Source organism: Diaporthe amygdali (assembly GCF_026229845.1).
Source record: "Diaporthe amygdali strain CAA958 chromosome Unknown NODE_30_length_622097_cov_64_914702, whole genome shotgun sequence".
Lineage (NCBI taxonomy): Eukaryota > Fungi > Ascomycota > Sordariomycetes > Diaporthales > Diaporthaceae > Diaporthe > Diaporthe amygdali.
In genome coordinates this window covers 582,406-605,181 of record NW_026517050.1, presented here as the reverse complement: position 1 = coordinate 605,181, position 22,776 = coordinate 582,406, and the positions used below count along the sequence as shown (strand labels likewise).

General features: G+C 51.2%; 8 protein-coding genes across 8 annotated transcripts; 2 read left to right on the top strand and 6 right to left on the bottom strand.

Moving 5' to 3' along the window:
* Positions 1-2,320: 2,320 nt before the first annotated feature.
* Positions 2,321-3,797, bottom strand: J7T55_014272 (gram-negative bacteria-binding protein 1 precursor; the record flags this gene model as incomplete). Its single annotated transcript, XM_053132338.1, has 4 exons — positions 2,321-2,492; positions 2,565-2,801; positions 2,862-3,508; positions 3,561-3,797. The coding sequence occupies 4 exons, from the start codon at positions 3,795-3,797 to the stop codon at positions 2,321-2,323; spliced, it is 1,293 nt and encodes a 430-aa protein (XP_052989873.1).
* Positions 3,798-4,317: 520 nt separating this feature from the next.
* Positions 4,318-4,877, bottom strand: J7T55_014271 (uncharacterized protein; the record flags this gene model as incomplete). Its single annotated transcript, XM_053132337.1, has 2 exons — positions 4,318-4,526; positions 4,736-4,877. 2 exons carry the CDS (start codon positions 4,875-4,877, stop codon positions 4,318-4,320), a joined length of 351 nt encoding a protein of 116 aa, XP_052989872.1.
* A 378-nt stretch (positions 4,878-5,255) lies between these two features.
* Positions 5,256-6,421, top strand: J7T55_014270 (uncharacterized protein; the record flags this gene model as incomplete). Its single annotated transcript, XM_053132336.1, has 3 exons — positions 5,256-6,133; positions 6,200-6,251; positions 6,305-6,421. 3 exons carry the CDS (start codon positions 5,256-5,258, stop codon positions 6,419-6,421), a joined length of 1,047 nt encoding a protein of 348 aa, XP_052989871.1.
* Positions 6,422-9,923: 3,502 nt separating this feature from the next.
* Positions 9,924-12,252, bottom strand: J7T55_014269 (uncharacterized protein; the record flags this gene model as incomplete). The annotated part of the gene is made up of 4 exons (XM_053132335.1): positions 9,924-9,941; positions 10,120-10,668; positions 10,869-11,753; positions 11,815-12,252. 4 exons carry the CDS (start codon positions 12,250-12,252, stop codon positions 9,924-9,926), a joined length of 1,890 nt encoding a protein of 629 aa, XP_052989870.1.
* Positions 12,253-14,557: 2,305 nt separating this feature from the next.
* J7T55_014268 (uncharacterized protein) lies at positions 14,558-15,283 on the top strand (the record flags this gene model as incomplete). The annotated part of the gene is made up of 1 exon (XM_053132334.1): positions 14,558-15,283. One exon carries the CDS (start codon positions 14,558-14,560, stop codon positions 15,281-15,283), a length of 726 nt encoding a protein of 241 aa, XP_052989869.1.
* Positions 15,284-15,671: 388 nt separating this feature from the next.
* Positions 15,672-16,779, bottom strand: J7T55_014267 (uncharacterized protein; the record flags this gene model as incomplete). Its single annotated transcript, XM_053132333.1, has 3 exons — positions 15,672-15,831; positions 15,949-16,311; positions 16,382-16,779. The coding sequence occupies 3 exons, from the start codon at positions 16,777-16,779 to the stop codon at positions 15,672-15,674; spliced, it is 921 nt and encodes a 306-aa protein (XP_052989868.1).
* Positions 16,780-17,711: 932 nt separating this feature from the next.
* On the bottom strand, positions 17,712-19,450 carry J7T55_014266 (HET domain-containing protein; the record flags this gene model as incomplete). The annotated part of the gene is made up of 3 exons (XM_053132332.1): positions 17,712-18,758; positions 18,835-19,361; positions 19,441-19,450. The coding sequence occupies 3 exons, from the start codon at positions 19,448-19,450 to the stop codon at positions 17,712-17,714; spliced, it is 1,584 nt and encodes a 527-aa protein (XP_052989867.1).
* A 988-nt stretch (positions 19,451-20,438) lies between these two features.
* On the bottom strand, positions 20,439-21,314 carry J7T55_014265 (glyoxalase bleomycin resistance protein dioxygenase superfamily; the record flags this gene model as incomplete). Its single annotated transcript, XM_053132330.1, has 1 exon — positions 20,439-21,314. The coding sequence occupies one exon, from the start codon at positions 21,312-21,314 to the stop codon at positions 20,439-20,441; it is 876 nt and encodes a 291-aa protein (XP_052989866.1).
* Positions 21,315-22,776: the final 1,462 nt, after the last annotated feature.

Below are 22,776 nucleotides of genomic sequence, written 5' to 3'. Positions count from 1 at the left end.
CGAGAGCAAGAAAGCTGATCTGAACTATTGATGAAGCTGAAATTCTCAAGCAGAGAAGTCTGGCGGCGAGACTTCCGGAGCTGCAGAAAGGCCTCGGTGGCACCGAGCAGCCGGCAAATATTGGACACTGCAGCCAGACCTAGAACACCTGGACTGAAGGAGACGATAAGAGACCAGTCTGGTATTACCTAACCTACCATTGGCAGCAGCTTTGGGGCCCTGTTGACACACAAGGGCCTGATGCTTGCATAGTGTCAGAGCGAGGTGTGGGAGTGCCTTGGGCAGACGCAGGTGAGCGTGGTAAGCTTAGCCTCCCGCGGTCCTCTTGATGTCCGCAGCGTGTGAGAGGTTGAGAGACTTGATCTACCGATATCTGGATACGAGGTACATCTGGGCCATGCTTTATCAGGTGCTGCTGGTTGAGTGTGGGAGCAACATAGCGATCGCCCTTCACATGCATGCAGCCTGTGCAGGAGTGGGTTGGCCCAACTAGGCACCAGCATCGGATCTGGATGGTCTCGCTGGCTCTACATGAGCTGAAGCACTGAATCGAGTCACCATGCCCAAGAGAAGCCAGGACAGATCGGAGAATCAGACGGGGCGCTGCAGATGGAGGCTCCCCGGTGCCGCCTGTGCATCGGGCAATTCGAGGTGATGGATGGCCAGGCCTGGAAGCAGCCGTCAACGATGATGATGGTGGTCCAGGTTCGACGGGGCCCACGGTGACATTGTTTTCCGAGCCGCCACGCACGTTTTCACGATGGTTGGTGATAAGCTACCACCTTCGACGGAAGAAACCAGCATGTGTCGCCGTCTTGGTCCAGGGAGCAGCTAAAGTAATTGGGCAATTGACTTTCGCCCATGTGGGCTAGACCCTGACGGATCATCATCCCTGTCATGTAGAGGAACTTCGACCAGTCGCCCCAAGCCCTTCCCGTCCGGAACGTCGCCGAAACGGCTGCTTGTCGCTAAGAGGAAAGAGTGCGACGCCACGGCCAGGAACGCGCATAGTGGCTTGCCCACAGAGCGACGTCGATCCTCGACCCAAGATTCAACAGATCGAGAACAAGGAAGTGCTCCAAAGGCTTTGAGGATGAATACTGAACCTCGCGAGACGATACATGCGTGAATATATTGGAACCGGGCGTTCGGGATTACTTCCAAGTATTCAAGCAGGCACAGTAGCTCAAGGATGGGATGCATGTACTTGATGCAGCCAGGGTAGTAAAGGATTTAGAGAACCCGAGGGGTGCGGCTGGCTAAAAATACTGTAATCAAAAGATATGGTCTTGGCCACAGCCAACGTCGTAACGGAAACCAACCCCGGCCTTGCCTCTCACACCGATGTATTTTTCACGGTACCGAGCCATGTACTGAAAGAGAGAGCGAAGGAGGGCGATACGCCGCCGCCAGCGCCGCCAGGCTTTGCTCGAGCTAGTGATGCAGCATGCAGCTCCGTCGACACTACTGCACCATCACTTTGGCTTGATGAAGGAACACTCGGTCAAATCCTCCCGCGCTTCCAGCACCACCGCACCAACTGCCAACTTCCAAGCCTCGGTCACACCCAGACACCCACAGGCCCTGCTGAGCTGTCAACCGCAGTTGCCATGCTCCTTTGACACCGGAACGTGAGCCAGGTCTTGCTGGTCAGCGCCACTGGTCCAAACAAGTAAGCAGGTCGGGATGATATCCCCGATGAGCCGTGCAGTTGCCGGGGTCCCAACAGAGGCCAGCCACCTTATGACCTTGATCAACTCTTGGTTGTTGGGAACATGGAAAGCAAACCCCCCTCCCTCCCAAGAGCTCGGTCCCGACAATACTGCCACCGTACCAGAGTTTTGCTCCGATAGTACTGCCCGCGGGCACATCCGCAAAGGTTAAATTGTTTTGTGTGGTCCAACATGGTCAAGGGGCCTCCTGCTCAAGGTAACCTTCTTGGCTGGAATTTCGAAATCTCAGGAGCTTGCCTGTGAATCACTCAATATATCTGAAGGTGGACTTGCTTGTGCTAAAGTCAACGGGCAAAATGCAGTAGCTGAGCGATTGCACGGTTAATTTGGAAGCCAAGTACCCCGCAGGCGGTCTTCTAGAAACTTGGTACGTAGGAGCGATCTTTGGTCTAACAAGGTACTCAAATTGAAGATCTCAAGGATCTCGGGCGCCAAAAAGGGGGGCAAACAAACAACCAGGGGTATGTGTCTTACTCATCCCTGGTCCCGCTCCAGCAAAACGCGATGTGACCATCCCGGAAAAACATCAAAACGCCAACTCTATCAGCAATACGAGATATTAGGTGTACCTTTCATCATCACCGTCATCACAGCTCAGTGGCGCCGCAGGCACCAGATCTCCACATCTTCACGGACTGTACCGTCATCCCTCGAGAGTCTCCCTCCCCCCACGTCGGCAGCCACTTGTCAGCATCATCCCAGAAGGTCCACTGGGCATTGGTCGCCGCATCGACCCAAGGCTTGCCGCCCTTACCATCACTACAAACAGAGCATTCATTAGCTTCACGTGTTGCCTTTTGCTCGCGCGGAGATTGAAGCTTGAGGACTTACTCGAACCATCCGTTCCTGGCTCCGACAGCAACGTTCAAGATGAGATAGAATTCTTGGTCGAAAGGCGCATTGCCCGTTGTGCTCGTAGTATTTGCCCACGGGTTGGCAAGGAGAGTGTCGTTCTCAGATTTCTCGGAGAAGCCCCCCTTCTGCCACAGGGTCCTGTCGGTGTGGAACTTCGTGTAGAGGACCTGAGTGAGCCTGTTGTCGAAATACATGTAAATGTATTTGTCCGTCCTGCGGTTGGCGTCAGTAAAAAAAGCTGTGGCAGGTGATGAGTTGACGGGTAGAGCTCACCACTCGAGTCCGTATGTGTGGAATGAATCAGTGAAGTCTCCTCGGCGCTGAGTCCTCACGGCCATGGTTTTCCAGTAGGTGTCAAGGACAGAACTGGGGCCCCAGTGCAATGTCGTGTAGTAGACATTACGGCCGCCTGGGTACGAGACGTCATTGCCTCGAGACTCCATGATATCCATCTCGCCGCTCCTTGGCCACTCGCCGTACGCAGAGTCCGTTGGCATCATCCAGATTGCAGGCCAGAGCCAGTCTCCCTTGGGGAGCTTGGCGACAACTTCTACTCGCCCGTACTTGATGCCCATCTTGCCCTTGGTGTTGATCCTGGCCGACCTGACCGGCGGGATCATTTCTCCCTTGGTCGAGTTTGAGTGAGCAACGCATGACGAGGCGCGGGTCTCCGTGCAGGTTCCATCAGCAGTGAGATTGAGGGTGTAATCGTTCCACATTTGGTCTGTGGTGATGGATGTGGACTCATTTGTAAGCGTTGGCACGATATGGAGTCCTTTCTCGTCCGTGTAGACGTTGGCCTTGTCCGTGGTTGTCCAATCGAAGGTCCTGGTTCCAAATCCATCAAGAGCCACTTCATAGTTCCAGAATTTGTCGTCCAACTTTCCCTGATCAAAAGTGTCCTCATATACAAGACATATCTGGAGATTCAATCAGAAAGATGGTCTGTATAAGTGGCGGGCTCGCACCTACTGGGCCTGATATTGCAGGTCTGATCTGGAAGTATGCGACGACACCTGCAGCACACACACCCAAGAACACGAAGACGTAAACAACGTAATTGTTGTACTTTGTCCTTTTGAATTTGGGATCCTCTAGCCATGGCTTCTCATATTCTCCTCGAAGTCGATAGGAGACAAAACGCTTTCTGGTCCTGCCGGTGAAGACACCAGAATGATGTGTCGGGGTTGATGTGCCGGTGGGGCTCATGGTGAGAGAGAATGGGGGCCTCTGGAGAAGCCAAGTCCAGTCTACAGTCGACAGGGAACAAAAAAAAACAGGTCTTGTGTGTGGACTCCCTTGGACGATGGCCTAAGACTAGGAACTGGCAAAATTGGCCGGATCCAGGTGACTTTTGTTCTTTGCAGGATACTGGACGATCAGAAGCAGGTCTCTGAGGAGACCTGAAAACCTGCCAAATACGATTCGATTTCGTAGTCGCCGATCCTGTCGAGACAAGAGAGAATATCTGCCTGTCCTGCCTGGCGAATCGTTCCCGCAAATGTTCTTGTCGACTTCTGGTCTAGACTCGAGGGATACCCATGTCCACACCAACAAACCCCTGTCCGAGCTGCAGATACGGATACATTGGCAGGGTGCATAATCGGGAATAGGCCGATGCACTGCAGATGCCCGACCGCAATTGCCCACCTGCCCCCACCTGCCCACAGGTATTGGAATTCAGCTTTGCATTTTGCATTCTATTTCCTCATCATGGATACATCGGGCTTCAATTCTTTCCATTCCAGGCCATGAAGATTGTTCCTGCCTCACCGGATCGAGCCGAGCGCTGCGCATGTGGCGGCAAATACAACCCTCCCTCTCTGCTGGGCTCAGGCCCGCCTCTCCTGGGTACAAACGCCAATCCAGTGGTGCCCTGGAGGACAGAGTACCCAGCCAGGGCTTGCCAAACCCATCGAATGGCAGACTGGGTAGTCACTAATCAGCATTTTCTGTAGCCCTGGTCGCATGGTGTTAATTGGGTGGGGGTTATATTGAGGACATATATGACAGGGATAGCCGCGGACACTTGCATCACCGCCATTAACAGGACCATATCGTCGGGTCTCACAAGGCAAAAGAACATCAGCGTGGCTCTCATGCATCACATTTCCCCTGGAAGAGCCAGGACTTCTGACCGGGCTCACAGCCGCCTTCGGGTCTCATTCGTTGGATGATGTCTAGCCACGTGCCGACGTGGAGCAAAGCAGGACTGTCCGATGTCCAGTACTGGCCATGGTTGGTCCTGTCGGTGCCACGTCCGACAACTTGGTTATCTTCTGCAGTCATCGCTACCAGGTTTGTTTGTTGTCAGATTACTTGAGCCGGCCCGAAACACTGCCCTCGGGTGCTCGTCAAGCGGAGGCTCCATAGGTAAAGTAATGTGTGGGAAGCCAACCCGCATATTGAACTTTTGGAATCCTCGGTCATTCATATAACCAAGAAATCAGGCCATGGGCAGTCACCCAAATATGACTAATTTCCTGGGTCCCAAAGGAGCCTCATTGCCGGACCATGAGGATCTGTAGCTTTCAAGGTGGGTCAATGTCCAATTTCTTCCTCTCCCGCGAGCTTTGTGTTTAACTTTTGCCTTGTTTTCTTTCCTCCCTCTCACTCTTTGAAGGCATCCGTTCCTCACACAATCACCAACTGCCGTAGTAATTCAATATGAGAATCAACTTTGCCACTTCATTCATTCTTAGCGTTATCGCCGCTCAGGCTTCAACCAATGGTCTCTACCAACGGGGAAAAGGTCTACTCCTGCCGGCTTCTGCATATAGTGCCACCCTTGTTGCAGGCAAGCGAGACGAGGCTACAGCTTGCGTCGAGCAAGTCGGCAATGGCGCTCATGTGGAGCCTGATACAGACGCAAGCTTCCTTGCGTATGAGGCCTTCTCACAGGTTGCAACAGCCGCCGGTACCAAGCCTCCAGATCGGTATTCCGTCGTTCCGGGCTGGGTCGATCTGAAGGCCTCCAATGGAGATGGTACCGGATATCTTGGATACATGCTGTCGGAACTCTCAGGTTACAACCCCGATCAGTGTGCCGATCTGTGCAGCAACTGGTCAGGATCGACTTCATGTACATCATTCGTGATCTATCACGAGCGTGACCCGGAGTTGGTCTGGCCAACTACCAGAGCCCCCTCACCGGCTTGTCCTGCGGCTGCCGACTCACCATCCGTGACGCTGATCAAATGCGTCTTCTACTCTGTGCCCCTGTACTCGGGCAACGCTACCAATGTCGGCCAGTATCAGGATGATTTCCATGTAGTCATCGCCGGCTCCACCGCTTTCAATCTAGAAGCGCCCGCCGTCAGCGGTTATGCGGGTCCAGTCCCCCTTCACAATGCCTCTCTGGATATTCCTCCTCCGGTTGGCGAGAATGGATACATCCGTGTCCAGACCTTTCCTGACACTGCATACAGCCCCGGCACTTGTGCTGACAACTGCGCCGCCATCTCTACATACAACCTCGAGCACGGGAGTTCTGAGCTGTGCACCTCTTTCAACTCTTACATCCTGTACACAAACGGAGCAAGCGGGTAAGGGAAAGTCTTGATCTTTAAAAATAGTAATATTCCGATTGCTAATGTCGACCTATGCTCTAGTGTCTTCACCTGCACTTATTACAACACCAATTACGGTGCTTCATACGCTACTGTATGTCCCCACGTGCCTGTGTGACATGAAGACAAGAGCTAACCATGCGGTAGAATACTGGCCAATATGACAACACTGGCAACCATTACACTATTGGAAGCAGCTACTCGTACTACCTTGCGGGATCCTCTACACCCCTGGAGAAGCGCAGCGTGGAGTTCACTGTCTGAGCTGAACATAGTCCTTTTGCGGAATGGGAGAAAGCATGGCTGCACCACTTAGCCCCAATATTGTTCGGAGACGGTGAATTTGTCACCTAAAGCCTGATTAGCTGCATACAAGGTGGACGCAGAATTGTTTTTGTGCTGTAACCCTAGTATCACTAATTTCTTGTCCATGTAAATCAAATACTGGAGCTCTGACCAGGCACTTCCTTTTGCCACTTGGCTTCGTGCCTTGTTTTCCTGTCTTGTCGAGTCTAAGCTGACGGCCTTCAACAACATTGAAGCTTTTGTCTCAAGGTTACGTCCAATGGGAGTTATGCCCGGGCGAAATCTCATCTTACTTGCTGATCAGTGTGTGAAGTCGACAGTCATATTCCTGCATCGATCTTATCATCTTCTGCCAGAGGCTCCAATGATTCCGCCTGTACTGAACCATGTCACTCGAATACCCGCTTATCTCATGCCGTGTACCTGGTCTGACGCAGAATCCAGAACACTCAGTATCTATCAAGCATCATCAATTAAGGTTCGCAAGTGCCATCCATGATTATGTCATTCCTCCGAATCACACCTCAGTTGCAAGACTTTATCTGCCACTGGTTGAGTGCCGTAAGCTTATGTCTTGGCCGAGGACTTTTAATCCCGTTGCAACACCCATTGACAGCTACACAACATTACAGTCAGACGGCAGCCGAAATTGTATAATGCTCCTGTTGTATGGTTGTTGCGAGGCTGTCGGATCTCGCAAAACTGCGCCACACGTGGGGTGAATAGTGGCTTGAGTGGGTGGTGTCGTATTCGATTTCATCGCCGCTATGTTGGTTGCGCCGCCAAGGATCTAGCATTGGTAGTATTTCCGTTGGATTCAGGGAACGGAAATCACGACATGTCACATCGTGAAGCTGACTTACATGGCTAGCAGCTGTTCGAGATAAGGCGGATGCAGTGAGACCCAGGATGTGCAAATTTCACTCGCGACTCTCCTGCCCGAAGAGGACTAAAGGGCCTGCATGTGCTAGGAGGGAAACCTGGGAAAGCTTGAAGTTGCGAAAGTCCAGAAAAAAACGTTGGACGTGGAAGATACGAAGATGATGTACCGGTACTTACGCCCTCCCCCCCCCAAGTACATCCTTGCTAGGACAGCATCCATAGCCAATGCATGCGGATGGATCCGACCCACCAGTCTGACAGTAGAGCTAAGCTTATTAGGACTCCAGATGCCAACAACACTCCGCTAATCGAGGATCACAGGCAGCCTGGAGCCTCTTCAGGTGCTGTACCTGACTATCAAACAACTTGTCATGAACGATTGATGGAGTCCTCAGATGGCCACGTCCAGCCTTTGTGGATTCTCCCACTCCACCTTGAAGTGGCTGGACCTCGCTTCTCGACATGTGCTCGTTCAGCGTGGCGGTGTTCGGCGGCGCCTTTTCCTCACCGTCCCTCCTCGTGCGGAAGCCTGGGCTCCTTCCGCAGTGTGTTTTTTTCCCGCATGCAACGTCAAGGCAGTACTACTTGTCGGCGCGCCGATATCCCGGTCCTCCAAGGCCCCCCACCAGTTGCCACGTAGATTAAATGTCTCACTCAGCACGGTTCGCCTCCGCGCGCACAGCTGAAACTCAACACCTCATGGGTGCATTACCAGCCAGGCTGATAACCTGGTGATCTCGACCCGCGGGCTCCTACCCTGTGCTCGGGGCCCACGCTACGCCCGCGACCTTATCAGCGCGGCAGCGCTTCGAGAAGCTTTCTGGTCCGCCACAGCCAACCAGTTTGCTTCATCTGTATCTTCGCTGACCGGCTGGCGCTCTAGCTGAAGGGGCACTCAGCCGTCTCTGGTCATCTGAAGACTCGGACACGGGAATCTGCAGATTCATAGCTCAGCAAAGGCTGTCGCGACACCTGGATTGTGGCCCCCACATGCTGCTGTCTCTCATCACAGATATCTTGGTGTTGCGGGATCTCGTGGGTTTCACTGAAGTCTTTTTCATAATGTTACACCCCGGTTCTGCGGAGAGTGGTGGCTCTTCATTTTCTGCCTCGTGGAACCGGTTCTTGTCTAAGACATCTTGTCTTGCCGTTCGACACGTGCATTCCGTCACGCCACCCATCATTTTGCTGTCCCGTCTTGGCTCTCTTCGGCCTTCCATTTTCCATTTCCTGTCATTTGATGTGTCTTTTAGAGAGCTTCCGTCTTGGGACATGCTACTATCGAATGTAACACATGATTTCTCTTGAAGGTCCGGTGTGCTCCGGGTTGAGTTGTAACACTATAAGCCATTTGTCAATTCTAAGGAAATACACTTGATGCTTTTTCGTTCCAGTTATGCCATGTGTCCTCTCATGATTGTGCTGAACAGTGAAGGCAATGGGAGGCTATTGTGCTGTATGCTGTTGAGCAGAATGGGCCACTTCGCAGTAGAGCCAATAGATGCACGAGAAGCAAGGTTCCATGCACGGCATGGACATGCTTTTGTTGATGGGGCTATGGGGGATGAATGGAATGCCCATAGCTCTCCAGGTGGCTCACCAGGGTCCAAGTTGATGAAATCCTCGTGAGGACACAATTATAGCTTCTCAATGGCACTGGGAAGGTCAATCATTTTTACCTGTGCCATAAGTATAATTGAAAGACTTTTTACATTTACTACTCTGTCACATTCTGTGGTTGAAATTACAAATGTAGTGTATTGCGATGTCTACGCGTGATCTCTTTGAGCATGAATCTGCTGGTAGGTATTTGCTAAATGGAAATTCTGCTGTAATTCTTTTTGAGCGTGGGTTCTCGTTGTCAAATTTATGGATAGGTACGTGAAGGTTCGAGTCCTTCGATGGGTCCAGATGTCTCTAAGGACATGCCCGCCAATTGTCACGCATTCAGTCTCCGTAGAATTATACTGTCATTATGTGCAGACTCAACTAGATGTTTGAATGGCTTAGCAGGCAGGTATATGAATACTTTGGCGCGATAACGACATAACCTGCCCACTATGGTCAAGAAAATGTTGATGGCATGCAGTTGCATGGATGGAAAGGCAATATTTCTGTTTTTACAGCATCAGTTCAGAGTTCAACCCTTTTGTTTCATATCATCAAGTCATTCAATATTCTACGGTCTGTAGGAACAGACTGATAAATTCAAGACTGCTTTCTGCATATGCAACACGGCGAAATGAACTCGTGCCTTCAAGCTATTGAAGTCGTGATTGTCGCTTGCATCCCGGCGCCATACCGGGCCTCTATGGGGTCCACTGTCTTCTTAGGGTATAATCAACTATTGGATGCGGAAAGATGTCTTCTTCTAGCCTGAGTGGATGCGACGCTCGATGACTCTACCAGTACAGTTATGAGTATCAACCGGGACAATGCCATCTTCCAGGTGATTACCTGGAGTTCACGTCGCCAAGTGCTATTCGCGAACAAAATTCTGACCCCTTCAAGTCAGAGAAGAGTGCGACAAGCCCAAATTGGAAACGCTTGCGTAATTGATATGGGTAAATTGCTCCATCTAGACCTCAGCTTGCCCCTATTCGTTCATGGTTCAGAAGCATCGAGTCAACAATACGTAGTCTTATAATATGAAGATTTAATAAAAACTCATATATAAGTTTAAACCGATGTATTAGAAAATATTTGATTATATTCTTTGATAAGATATGATTCCAAGGCTATTAACAATTAAGCTACGTATGGACTTAAAGTACCTCCAAGGGCGCCTGGCTCACGAACCACGTTCCATTATTCGTGTCAATGGTAATGTTCGTTTGCTTCGTCTGACCTCCCTTCAAGCTCCCACTCTCTACAAGTCCACCAGCTACCGGCCTCTGCAACTTGTTCGCACCCGCCTCGACAGTGAAGTTCGCGAGAGGGATTTCCCACCCGTTCCTGCTGACTACCGTCGGGAGTCCAAAATAGTTGGCGGTCACACGCTGAGGCGAGATGTGCAGCTCGTAATAGCCTCGGTAGTACAGGTCCTGCCACTGCAGCTCCTCGTTCGCGTTCTGCAGCAAAGTAGAGGCCTGGTTTGCAAAGTCGAGGGTGATGTTTGCGCCGTATGGGCAAGGAGAAGTCACCGCTGATCCGGCAAACTCAACTCCGATTGAACCCTCGCCACTGGCAGAATCGTAGTTCTTCTCCCCGAGCCACACAAGGTCCGACACCCAAGATGCGTGGGAGTCACCCGCGAGAAAGATGTTGTTACCGATGCCGTTGTTGTATAGATGGCTGTACGTCCTGTTTCGGTTTGATTGGTACTGTATCATTCGACGTTAGCTATTGATGCATTGTGGAGGCAACTTCGCACACAAAGGAGATGGAACTTGACACTATCTTTCCATAGCCGATTTCGCAACTTGCGTCCCAGCCAAAAGCGTGAAGGAAAGCGGGAAGAAATCAACAAGAATAGCACATGCTTCTCCCTGGGAAAATGAATACAATCTGGAAGGCTGCTTACCCCGTCCCAGGCGTCATAGTCCAGAGGATTCTCATCTCCGTAGGCTATTGACTCATTGATCCGACTAAAAACAATTTGGCTGCCAATAATGCGCCACGTTGCACCGCGCTTGGAGGAGGAAGACAATTGGTTGTAAAACCAGTTCTCTTGTCTCGATCCCATGAGCGACCGGCCAGCATCGTCAGAGATGGCGTGGACGTAGTCCGTGTTCCAGTACAAATCAGTAATCGAACGATCATACTGCCTGGTATCGAGCATGATCAGATCTGCGAGGTTACCGAGTTTGAACGAGCGCCAAATGCGCAAATTGTCGTCCATCTCAACTTGGCGAATTGGCATCCACTCAAAGTAAGCGCGGACGGCATTCATCTTGCGCTGGTCTACAGAGACCCCGCCGTCTTTGACAAACGAGTCTTCGGTGTTGTTTAACTCAGAAGAACCGTCACGGTAGGTATTGTCTGCGACTTCGTGGTCATCCCAGACTGGAATCCAAGGAAAGGCCTGGTGGCTGGCGAGGAGATCCAGGTCAGTCCGGTATGTGGCAAGACGCTTCCTGTAGTCGTAGAGACTGAAAATCTCTTTGTCCGGAAGTGGTACTCTGCCAATCGTCTGGCCATAGCCATAGTCTCCATTCTTGTATTCGTAAATGTAGTCGCCCAAGTGAATCACGTAGTCGACCGAATCCTTGCGCACTGGGTTGCCGAACGCGTTGAAGAAGCCAAAGGGAAAGTTCGAACACGAATAGACGGCGATTCCGATTTCAGTCACGTCATCGTCCTCATTAGGTGTGGTTTTCGTCCGTCCCAGAGGGCTCTTGTTATCAGAACCGCACACATTGAATTGGTACCAGTACGTGGTGAATGGCTCTAAATTTTGCGCTTCAACCTGTCTCGGACTATGAATTAGCACAAAATCCACACGGCCACAGAATCCCGGGTCATCTAACCTTGACCGTATAATCGATGTCCGAGCTGGTATAAAGCGTGCCAGAGTCTACCACGTTTGCCAATTGCTCATCCGAGGCGACCTTGTACTCAACGCAGACCGGAGCCTTCGACATGGAGACATATTCCTGAGTGTCGTGGTTGTACAGGGGCACATAGCCGGACACGGTCGCGTTGGATTTGTCATTATCGACTGCAGGGCTGATGCGCGTCCAGAGGATGACGCTGTCAGGGTATGGGTCGCCTGAAGCAACGCCATGAGTGAAGTTCAACTTGGCCGGATCCCAGGGGCTCTGCGGGTCATTTCGCTTGACGACCCTATGGATCGAAACACCGAGGGATGGATGGTGCTCAGAGGGACTTCGGTAGTTGATGTTCGACGTCCAGGAGGCTTGCACAACCCCGGCAACGGCGAAGAGGGCAGTGGCGTGAGACTTCATCTTGACGAAGAACGAAAAGTGATTGTCCTGGGCGGTGCAGGCAGTCAGGTCACTGTTGCCGGCACACCGTGATCTGCGTCGTCTTATATTTCCCATCCTACATCCCATCTACATCATTAGGTAGCATTGCGTCTGCCAGAGGGAACTGCTGGCTAAGCTTCATCCTTGCTACGTCCTGCAGCCGATGTTCCCTCCGCATCGTTAGCTCGGGATGTTTTCCTGCTTCACCAATCACGTAGACTCGATTAGGCATGCCTGGCAGCAAGCAACAGGCGTGGACCTGAGCAGTCCTGGCAGTTCGGTGAGGGTTCATCTGATTTACGAAAAGTCCACGGTGGATCTGGGAGGGGGAGACCAGGATGTCGTCGTCATAGTCAACGTGCTAGATCCTGTCGCCGGCTCACCCGAGGCAGAGAAGCTTTTACAGACCGACCGCGTGCCTCCACTGACGCGTTCCATTGGTTCCCGGTGGAATGGGTACCAATCTACAAAAGTGGCCTTGGCAGGCACGTTGACTGCTTGACCAGGGGCTCATGAACTTCTCAAGGATATCCGGCACTCTGGATATATCCATCTAAATTGTTCATTATCCAGTGTAATTGCACAAACATGCCATGCGCAGCCGTCACTTGGCTTAGTTCTCGAGACGCATTTGGGGTCGCGTGCTGCGTCCCAGAGTCCCGAGGTTTATCTTTTTTACCCCGCCCCAACCTACAATCCAGCCCTCTTGCATTAGCTCCAGAAGCGAAGTCATGCATGGCCAGCAAAATCATAAGCAGGCATGACAGGCTTATGTCTGCTATAGCGAGACATCCTCGACCACCAAAACAACCTTGAAAGTGAAACATACGCAGAGCTAACGGTTGATTTTGCAAAATAGTCCACCTGTCAAACCACATTGGGCTGCATATGGTCTCAGTCTGCCCATGATGTATTGTCTGCCATTGCACTGGGCATAAATGATAACGATGCGTACTGAGGATTGGCAATATGTTTGAAGTGGCTAGTATTCGTCGCAACTTGGGCGTGTACAGATACAGGTTCAGAACAGTGGAACCGTATGTATGCAGCCCCACTTCATCAGCATACTGTGTATTGCGCCTCGATACGTGTGATCTACTACAGTGTATGCTTCGAACCGGATCGGAACGGAATTAAAGATGTTGCAGATCCAGCTCGTTGATTCTGCAACGCAGCTACGCTCGTGCGTGGGTAGGGGTTTGATCCTGCGCCTCACGAAGATCCTCGCAGACATCTCGGAAGGCGCCGGAGCCAAGACCACTTGCGCACGTTTAGTTGTGCTACAGTACCTAAAGATACGACCCAATGGGGTTCAAGACACTCCTCGCCCGATTAATATACGCTCAGAAATTTTGGCTGATTTTAGTACTTGTCCCTCTTCGCAATGGGTAGAATGCAGTCCCAAACAGGCTTCAGGAGCCGGATGGATTGCCAATGGCCTCTCGCAATATTAGAATAAAAGGCGGAGGTCTGAACCACATGATCCGAGTCTCGTTCCAATTTCAGCTTCATGACATTCCGTACGAGCTGCAGCGAACCTCTCAGTGCCAGGTCGTGGCTTGCTCCGCCACAGCATTTAGGTAGACATCGAATTGTTCCACGCCCCGCCATTTGCCCGTGCACCCGGGATTCTGCTCTGGCACGCTTCCACCAATGCTTTTTGGCTTGCAGGCTTGCTCGTGTTGGAAGCCGAAAGCAACCCAGCCCAGCCAATTATGGCTGTCGGACGGCAGATGATTTCTTGATCCCCAGCCTGCAGTGCCGTGTGGGGCCCCATCCCAGAAGCAGCTGGCCGCCTCATCGCACAGTGATGTGGCGCGACTTTTCCTTTTTGCGTTCGTGGTCATCCACGAAGGAACAATGTGAGACCATGCCCAACGAACTTCTTTGATGCCGTTGATTTATCTGAGGCAGTGTGATATACCGTGCAGACAGCCACTGTCACCCACTTCAGTACTGTCAGGGGACGGGGAAATGCATCAAATGCAACTTCCACTGCGCGATGAGGTCAAGTGAGGGCTTCGCTGCTTCTTTTCCCACAGCAAGCTAAATAAGAGCGGAAAATCGTCCATGAGGTTGGGTCGCACGAAAAATACGAATATACGTCTGTCCGTCTTCCCCTCCGAAGGCTGATCACCATCCGCTATTCATAAACACTGTGTCCCAGAAGCGATGGCAGCACAGCACGCAGTCTTGGTCTGGCTCAAGACGATACCTATCAAATCATACATCTCGTCCCACTTCATCGTTCATTGTCGAATTTCACTCGCTTAATTCCTCGACAATGTACTTCAGATTCCGCCCTAGGGCCAACTCGTCTAGTGACAGCGGCAACCAGACATTAATAATTGCAATTTCTGTCGCACTTGGAGTCGCAATCATTCTTTCTGCAACACTCATCGGACTCAAGATCCTGAAGCGTCGTCGCAAGACCAACAATCAGTTCAGGGAAGCTCGGCTTCGCGACCCAAGCCTTACTTGGGACGAACATGACCGCAGATGCAAGCTCACTCGCTCGCGACTGGTGGTCGAGGAAGAGATACAACGGCACAAACTCATCCGAAAGACCCAACAGAGTCGGGCGTCATTACGAAAAGAACTTGAGCGGTCAGGTAGTAAATACAAGAGACCTACTCGATCGCGTTCAAAGACGTGGCACGGACGTGTGAAAAGTAGCGAGAGGGATGTAGAAGCTGGACCTGAGCTTGAGGAGCGGTGTTTGGACTGGGGTTCCGCTGAGGCGCACGTGTTGCGGACCTTTCAGGTATTGAATGGGAAGAAGCATCCATCCCACAGGCCACGGACAAGCGAGGACGATGGCAACGTGCCGCGAAGGCCACCGACAATCCGGTTGAAAACCCCTCCTCTATTTTCACATCCGATGTTCAGGACCTCAGACCCGCCAAAGCACCTGAGCCTCCCCACAGAGCTGATCCGCATGAATTCTGACCCAGGACCTATTGTCGGCTCGAACTTGAACGCAGACAGACCACGGGACGACGTAGCATAGCCTCAGCTCACGAGACAGCGGGTTGCTGGTATAGACTGGCTGGCCAGTGAGGCATCAACATGAAGATGTTTGGACTAATTTGCTTGAATTCACACGTGCATGAAGCGCAGCTAGCATATATAGCATCAGGACAAGATTGAATACTTAACTCTAATGTCAATACCATGGCGATTGACCATGTTCGAATTACCTTGAACCGTAATCACACCTGGTGCATTGATAGCTATTCGAAAGCTTCCAGACACAGAAGGTTGTTCGTGGCCTGTCGAAGGTCTGCCAGTTCTACGCGGAGAAACTGGACCAATGTGAACGTGCTTCTATTGGTTGATTTGATGCAAGGGTCTATTTGATTCGAGACTGATAGATTGAGCGACTTCCGAGTGGCGACTTATGGCTTTGGTGCTGCTAGCCGCTGCTCGCAGACCTCTCTGAAAGTCTTGGGCTTCTTGAGTGTGAGCTTTTGCACGTCATCGGAAATAATCTCAAACTCTCCAAGTCTTGTCGCTTTTGTGAAGGAAACCATATCTGAACTGTTCCATGGGTTGCCACTGTTGAATGGAAAGTCAGTCATCTAGCTTATGAATCGTCCTTCCTGATGGAAGAGATCACAACCACTGCCGTATTCAGATAGCCACAGACCAAGATGGGGTCTAGTTTCCACTTACTCGACAACAAATCCATCAATGGGCTCCCTTGGGATTCCCATTGCATCAAAAATCGCAAGCTGCTCGTCATCCGTCAAGGGCTCGTAGTACAGAGTCTTGCCGACAGTCTCCCCCATGATCCTGGCTGCGTCACCCCAAGACAAGAGCTCAGGGCCTGTGATGTGATATGCTTTGTTGCGATGGGAAGAAGGGTCAGCGAGAATATTCACGGCGGGCGCAACACAGTCATCTCGGCTGATGAACGCCATTTTCCCCTGCCCGGCGTTGACGCGCAGTACCCCTGCTTTAAAAGCTGGGGGTCCAGCCACATCAGTGAGGGCCTCCGAGTATTGAGCGTCACGAAGTGCAGTCCAGTAGAGACCACTAGCCCGTAACATTTCCTCTATCAAGCAGGGTTAGTTTACTTGTCGGGACGGCAAAAATGGCAGAATACTTGCCTGTAGCCCTATGTTCTTTTGCGACAAGGGCAGTCGGATTTTCCAAGTGTGCGGACAATATCGAAGTATACACAATGTGCTTAATGCCTGCTTTGACAGCGGCGTCCACGGCCGCTTGATGTTGCGGTAGCCTCTGTCCAGCTCTGGACGTGCTAATAAAAAGCATGATGTCTGCCCCCGTAAAGGCCTCCGCGAGTTCGTCTATGGGATCATCAAAGGAGCCCTTCCGAATGTATGCACCATTTGAGGCGTAGTCTGAGAGCTTTGCAGGATCTCGGGTGAGGAGGAGGAGTGACGACGGAGAAATTCCCTTCGCCAGTAGTCCCTCGATAGCGAGACGCCCGTACTGGCCCGATGCCCCAGTGATGAGGATTCTATTTTCAACGCTGCCCATGATAATTGCTCGCCACTCAAAGTCGTCTTTTTAAGGGCCTTGGAATGTTCGTTGCGATTTTCCTGTAGAGTTGTGTATACAGAAATGAAAGTTTGATAAGGTGATTTGGGATGGTTTTAGTTTCAGAAGTGAGCACAGGCTCAATAGCTCTACGCTGTTTTGTTCCATGTAACAAAGTAAGCCCTTCAAGTTGTGGAGCCGACCCACTATATTGAGTCGTAATGGTCCCATCTTGTCGGATTGTTGTTGCATACCGAGCTGCGTCCATTATGCATCATTAACATATGAGGGTCACTAGCCAATGGATTTTGTACTAGTTTCCCCTTGCAATCCAGTTTTGAGTCCTGATTCGTGAGACGGATCGCCGGAAGACATCAACAGCAGAGTCATGGATCAGAGATCTGTCTGTGGCAGATCTTCGGTTGCTTTGTAGATACCACCGAGGTAGTACTCGGATTGACGGAGAATATTTCGTTTCCCACTGAAAATGATTTTCGTATCAGTTGATACGACCCACGAAGTTGGAAATCGCAAACGTGGCATGCTAACGCTCGCGCCCTTTTCAGACCACTAGGACTTCGCCAAATCTTTTAACTAGCTGCTATAGCTATAGTGTGTCCAAATTACGGCAAAGACCAATTGTTTAGTCTCTGCGGAACGGACTGGATCTTGAGACGAGACCGAAGCTATGCTTCCTCGTCAAAAGCTGTTGTTGGATGGAGCGTTTTCTCTGCACCCAAACATGGTACACATGTAGACGACAGAATCAATGCAATCAATGAACATGTGCAACCAGATTATTGAAGTGCGAGTGAAGCTAGGCGGATTCAGCAGACTCGGCAGAGGTTGGCACCACACCGTATTTTCGTGTTCAATTCACCACGCAGAAGATAAAAGGGGCGCAGCACACAATAAGCAGATTGAATTTCGAATTACACAATCAAGAACCTCGATTGTTCCACGATTTTGAAACCCGCAATCCAGAAATTCCCAACGCGAGCATAGCTGTTGCCAATCAGTGGTCGTACAGCCATTCCGGCCCAACGAATCTTCCCATCCCTTCTTTGCGGGCTCTGCTCGACCATAAGCCCCAGGCAGTGTACCATTATGCCTTCATTTCGATGTGATGAATCGTCTCGCTGAAATTGCGGCGTAGTGGACACATTTGTCTGGGATGCGTCCATCTCAGCCGGATCATCCACCGTTAGCAAGCTGACGAACCCACCTTCTGCGTCAAAAAGCTGGAAGTACAATTCGCCAGTCTCTTGGACCATCGGTCTGGCCCATAGTGTCATGTAAGGGCATACAATATCTAGGTGGCCAGACACAACCTGACCAAACGGATCGTCCTCCACACCTGGCTTCACAGTTTCACAGCTTTGAATGCAGACGATGTCCGGGGCATACCCGCCTGGTAACGAGAGGTACATAATGCTGCCGTCCATCGAGGCCCACGACCAAGACGGGGCGCGTCCATATTGGCGACCTGTCTTGGTGGGGTCGGGCGTCGCTGAGATGGATGAGATACCTTCCTCACGGACCCAGAGAAGATCGCCGATGAGACTGCGTCTCCACAGCCCGGCAAGGTAGTCGCCGGGCTGCCAGCCCATTAGACTTGCATACCTCTGCGCCATGCCAGATAAAGCAGGCAGCTTGTCACTCGGCTCGGTCATGCTGCGGCCACAGAAATTCATTGCCATGGTCTGCCAACTGTCATATCTGCGATTTCCACGGTCTTCCATGGCTGCGACTTCTTGAAGGGATCGGGGGAATCGGAAGCCGTAGTCTGGATCAGAAGTGTCGAGGACGTATTGGTCGCATGTGTAATACACCCCTGTGCTGGCGAACACGAGCAGGCGGTTGGATAAGAGCCATTCCTGGAAACACCACGCGCGGCTGGAGATTGGCTCGCAGCCTATGGGAATCTTTCCCTTACCTACCCATTCCGCTATTTCGTCATCAGCGATAACCCTTGGGTCCTATTTAGACCAGCTGTTAGTGTTGCAGGCGCAATAAAATAGATCCCAAGTATGACGGGCATTTTCCCATGCGTACCTTGTGCATCAGTCCCTGGTCTGAGTTCGAGGCCCCAGCAGCGACGATGCAGAGAGAAGCATTTCCATAGATCCAGTGCATGCGTGCCGCCTCATATCGCCAGTCCGCCGCCGCTACAGTGTCTTGCCGGCTCCCCTGAAGGATGCATAAGGCGTCAATCCAAAGATAGCGATATCCTATGTTGCGAGCGACCTGGACTGTGTCTCTCAATGTCCGAGGCATTCCGGCGATGTTGAAACCCTTCAGCCGGCTGCTGAGAGTGGCGGGTGTGGTAGTGAAGGCAGTTGTCGTTCCCCAGCAGTACGACAGGACAACATAGTCGATTGTCTGATGAGATACTGCCAAGACCTCATCCGTTACGACGAGTCTGATGCGTTCTGGGCTTTCGGGCCAGGCTTTGAGATCTACAAGGCGCATAGGCAGTTCTGCATTCCGTGGCCCCTCGCACTGGTGACTTCCAATGCAGTCATCGAGCTTCACCTTGACATGCACCAGGCTCTCGGCGTCAAGCCCTGGTGAACTGGGTACTGATATGGATTTTGGTCAACCTTGTACTATTCATGAGGCGTGCCTCTAACTTTTGACCTGAAACTGTGCAATACTCACCTTGAGACATGCTGGACCAGCAGACCATCCAAGTTGACGGACAATGTCTCTTCCCTCCGGACCTCGAGGAAAATGAGGCACCAAAGTGGTTGCGAAATTTCCGTAGGGCCGATTATCTGAAGAAAACAGGCTTTTAAGCTGAGGGCAATGACAGACCACGGCGCTCAGGTGGATGAATGTGAAGGATCAGATAGCTCCAGCGCAACGTGATTGATTCGCTGTGGTTTTCTTGTGACGGTTTGGAATTGGCCCCCTAAAACTCGCGTATGCACGCCACACAGCATTGTTCGCCGGCCTCCAAATCCTCTGACCTTTTGTGACCTAAGGTGCCCTGCTGCCGCAGATTCTGAAGTGAGCGAATGGACGGGCGTATTACGTGTCTAGTCAACGAATTTCAAAGATACATCTCTTGCAGATAGTCCGCTCTACTTCTCTTTTCTATGAATCATTGCCAGGCACCGACAAGTGCTCATCATCCTGATCTCAAGGTGTCCCAGAAAGACAATAGAAGAACGGTGGCAGGCCGCTGGGGCCGAGGCCCCGGCCAACCCCTCCGGAGGCCCTCCTGGGGGCGCCTACGGCCTGGGCGATCACTAAACCACAGAATTGTTCCGAAAAATTGTCTTGCTTTCGATTTTCGAAGCTCTTACAGCGAAGTGTTAGACACCCCGAGCAGAAATACGTCGCTACGCATTCAAATCGACAAAGCACGCGTGCTTCAGACTATCGTCGAGAATCCCCCTCATGGCCGGCCAGTAACGGATGTTGTTATATTGTGAGGGTTGATAACACCAAATTGCCAGCTTCGTGTCCTGAACAGCTGCGGTTGGCCGTTTTGCGATGAATTTTCAAACACCAGGGGAAGTCATTCTTGGAGCACGAAATGCTCTGAGGTCATGATGCTCATTAAATGACTTGCTGCATTTGCGAAGGTTATTGTTGATTGGGACTACCTAGACTTGTCGCCTAAGGTCTGGGTCTTACATCGTGGTTGATGATCAGGCCAGTTTCTCGAGCTCGAGCTGGATCTTCCAATTCTTATCGCCCAAATGCCCCCCGATCTGTCCACCCTTTTTGTTCGATTTGAGCGCGACGTTGACGAAAACGTCGCCAACCCCATTTGCTGAGCTGCCTGGCGCAGTCTGAACCAAAAGAAGAGTAGCCTGCGATGCTCCTCCTTCGACAGCCTCTAGTACTCCAATGGGCCAGCTGATTGCTCGGTCACCCGCAGGTTCATCGACTTCCGTTCCCTTGCGGCCGCTGAGGGCATCGTATGTCCCCTTCAATGTCTCAAACAAAAGTTTGTCTCCGACAAGAACAGATATCTGGTGGACTCCTACCGCACCTGAGGGATGCGTGACGTTGTGACCCACGTGAAAAGGTACTCGATTGTCCCTTGGGGTCCGATCAAGACACCAGAATGGAGCCTCCCCGCCAACAAAATCATTAAGCCCAGCTGCCTTGTCCAGGTAAGGAGATGAGATAATCCACTTCAGTTCGGTACCATCAGGCTTTATTCTGCCCCCTGGAGTAGGGCTTGTATAATTTATGCCTGTGCTCGCGGCTTCTATCCGGCTTCTGATGGTGTTCAGGTCATCCTCGCTATGAAGCGTATTGGCCCAGTCGACAATGTGACCAGGCCGCCTCCCGCCCCACCTGTGAGACTTTCTCTCCTCTTCTTTGCCAGGAACAAATGCAATAAGCTCGAAGTAGACGCCATCTTGAAGTAGGATCAGCTTGTTCTCCGTGACACCATCGGCATGGCGTCCTCCTTCCAGCACAGTGAAAGCATCTGTGACCCAGGACGGTAGGTTGGTAAGGGTCTCATGTGGCACAAGGATGACAATATGGTCCAAAATTGGAGTTGGCGCCATCTTGTCGTTAATGGAAGATGATTGCAAGCCGGTGTCTTCGAAAGGAGTATGTGCTCTTGTTGACGTGAATCGAGTATAGGAGCACTTTGAGGGGGGCCACTCCCGAGGTCGGGAGATACCTGCTTAAGTAAGCACCTGCACCTCTGGAGAACCTTGCGACATTTTGCGCAAGTTTGCACCATCTGACATCGTCGGCAGACATCTCCGTCTCCGGAATCAATTCTGTCTTAAGCTGAATCTCGTATTCTCATGTGGTAATGGTTGAGCTTATCAATTTCATAAGTCTTTCGAAGCACATCATCGCACCCTGGGTGATGAGTCCTCGCTGAAAACCACAAGTCGACATTGGCAGAAGAAGTGGGGTTGGGGCTGCAGTTCTGTTTCCGCACTCTTCTATCATCTGATATCTTGTACGCTCTTGGCGACCTTTTACTTGTTGTATTGAATGAGGATGTAGCAAGATTTCTAGGTAAGCAAGAGCCAGAAACGCCAGCTCCCTTCTGCATCATGGGAGCAAAATATGATACAGGGCCACACTTTAGCAGAAGTTTCGTTGATTTGCTATTGAAGCCATTTAACTCATGTGTAATTGTAACAACGTCAAAGTCTCGAAGAAAATTGTGCCACATAAGTCACTGCTGATATTCACCGCCAGTCATGAATAGATAGCCGTCACCATTTTGCATGTTATCGAAAGTTAGGGACGGCTCTGAGTCCAGTATCCGAATGTAATCTCATCATTAGTATAGTCAATGCACACAAAATGATTCCGAGGATGGAACGAGATGGAGCTATGTTGTCTTGAGGGTTTCGCCTACTCAGTTCCGCCCACACTCAGAAAATTCGACTGAGATCAATTAATCATAAATTTTCATACCCTGTACTCTGCATGTTCGAGTGCTGGGTCTTGGGGAGTCTTCACCTCTTGATTGCGATATGTTACTGCCTTCAACGGAAGCAAGAACACGTTATCTAGGCAGAAAACGTTCAAGGCAAGATCAAGGGCGGAGTGACCAGCCTCAAGGGAGGGCACGATTGACCAGAGTCTTACGTTGCTGGCCCGCAGGCAACCACTTCTTCAATGCACAAGCAAGATAGACCACAATGATCACATTCGAATTTTCTACGCAATTTTTGCAATGCCATGCTCCGGTTAGAATCTATCAAATTACCAAATTAAGCTATGATTCCCCTAGCCCCACCTTTATGGCAGTTCCGCATGGCCCCTTTGCAGTTTTGCAAATCAAACCTGCCTTAGCCAAACCTCATATTGTTGTCTCCCCTCTCGAGATCGTGTAAACTGGTCAACGGCCGAGTAACTCTGAATTCCCGGACCATAACGACTCGGAGCCTGGTGACCATCGCTAGGCCTATTCCTTCTCTTGGCCCTCTCCTGCGGCGATATTCCCCAGGTTGAAGGAACCTCCTCGTACGTACTATATGGGTTGCTGTGACCCGTTCT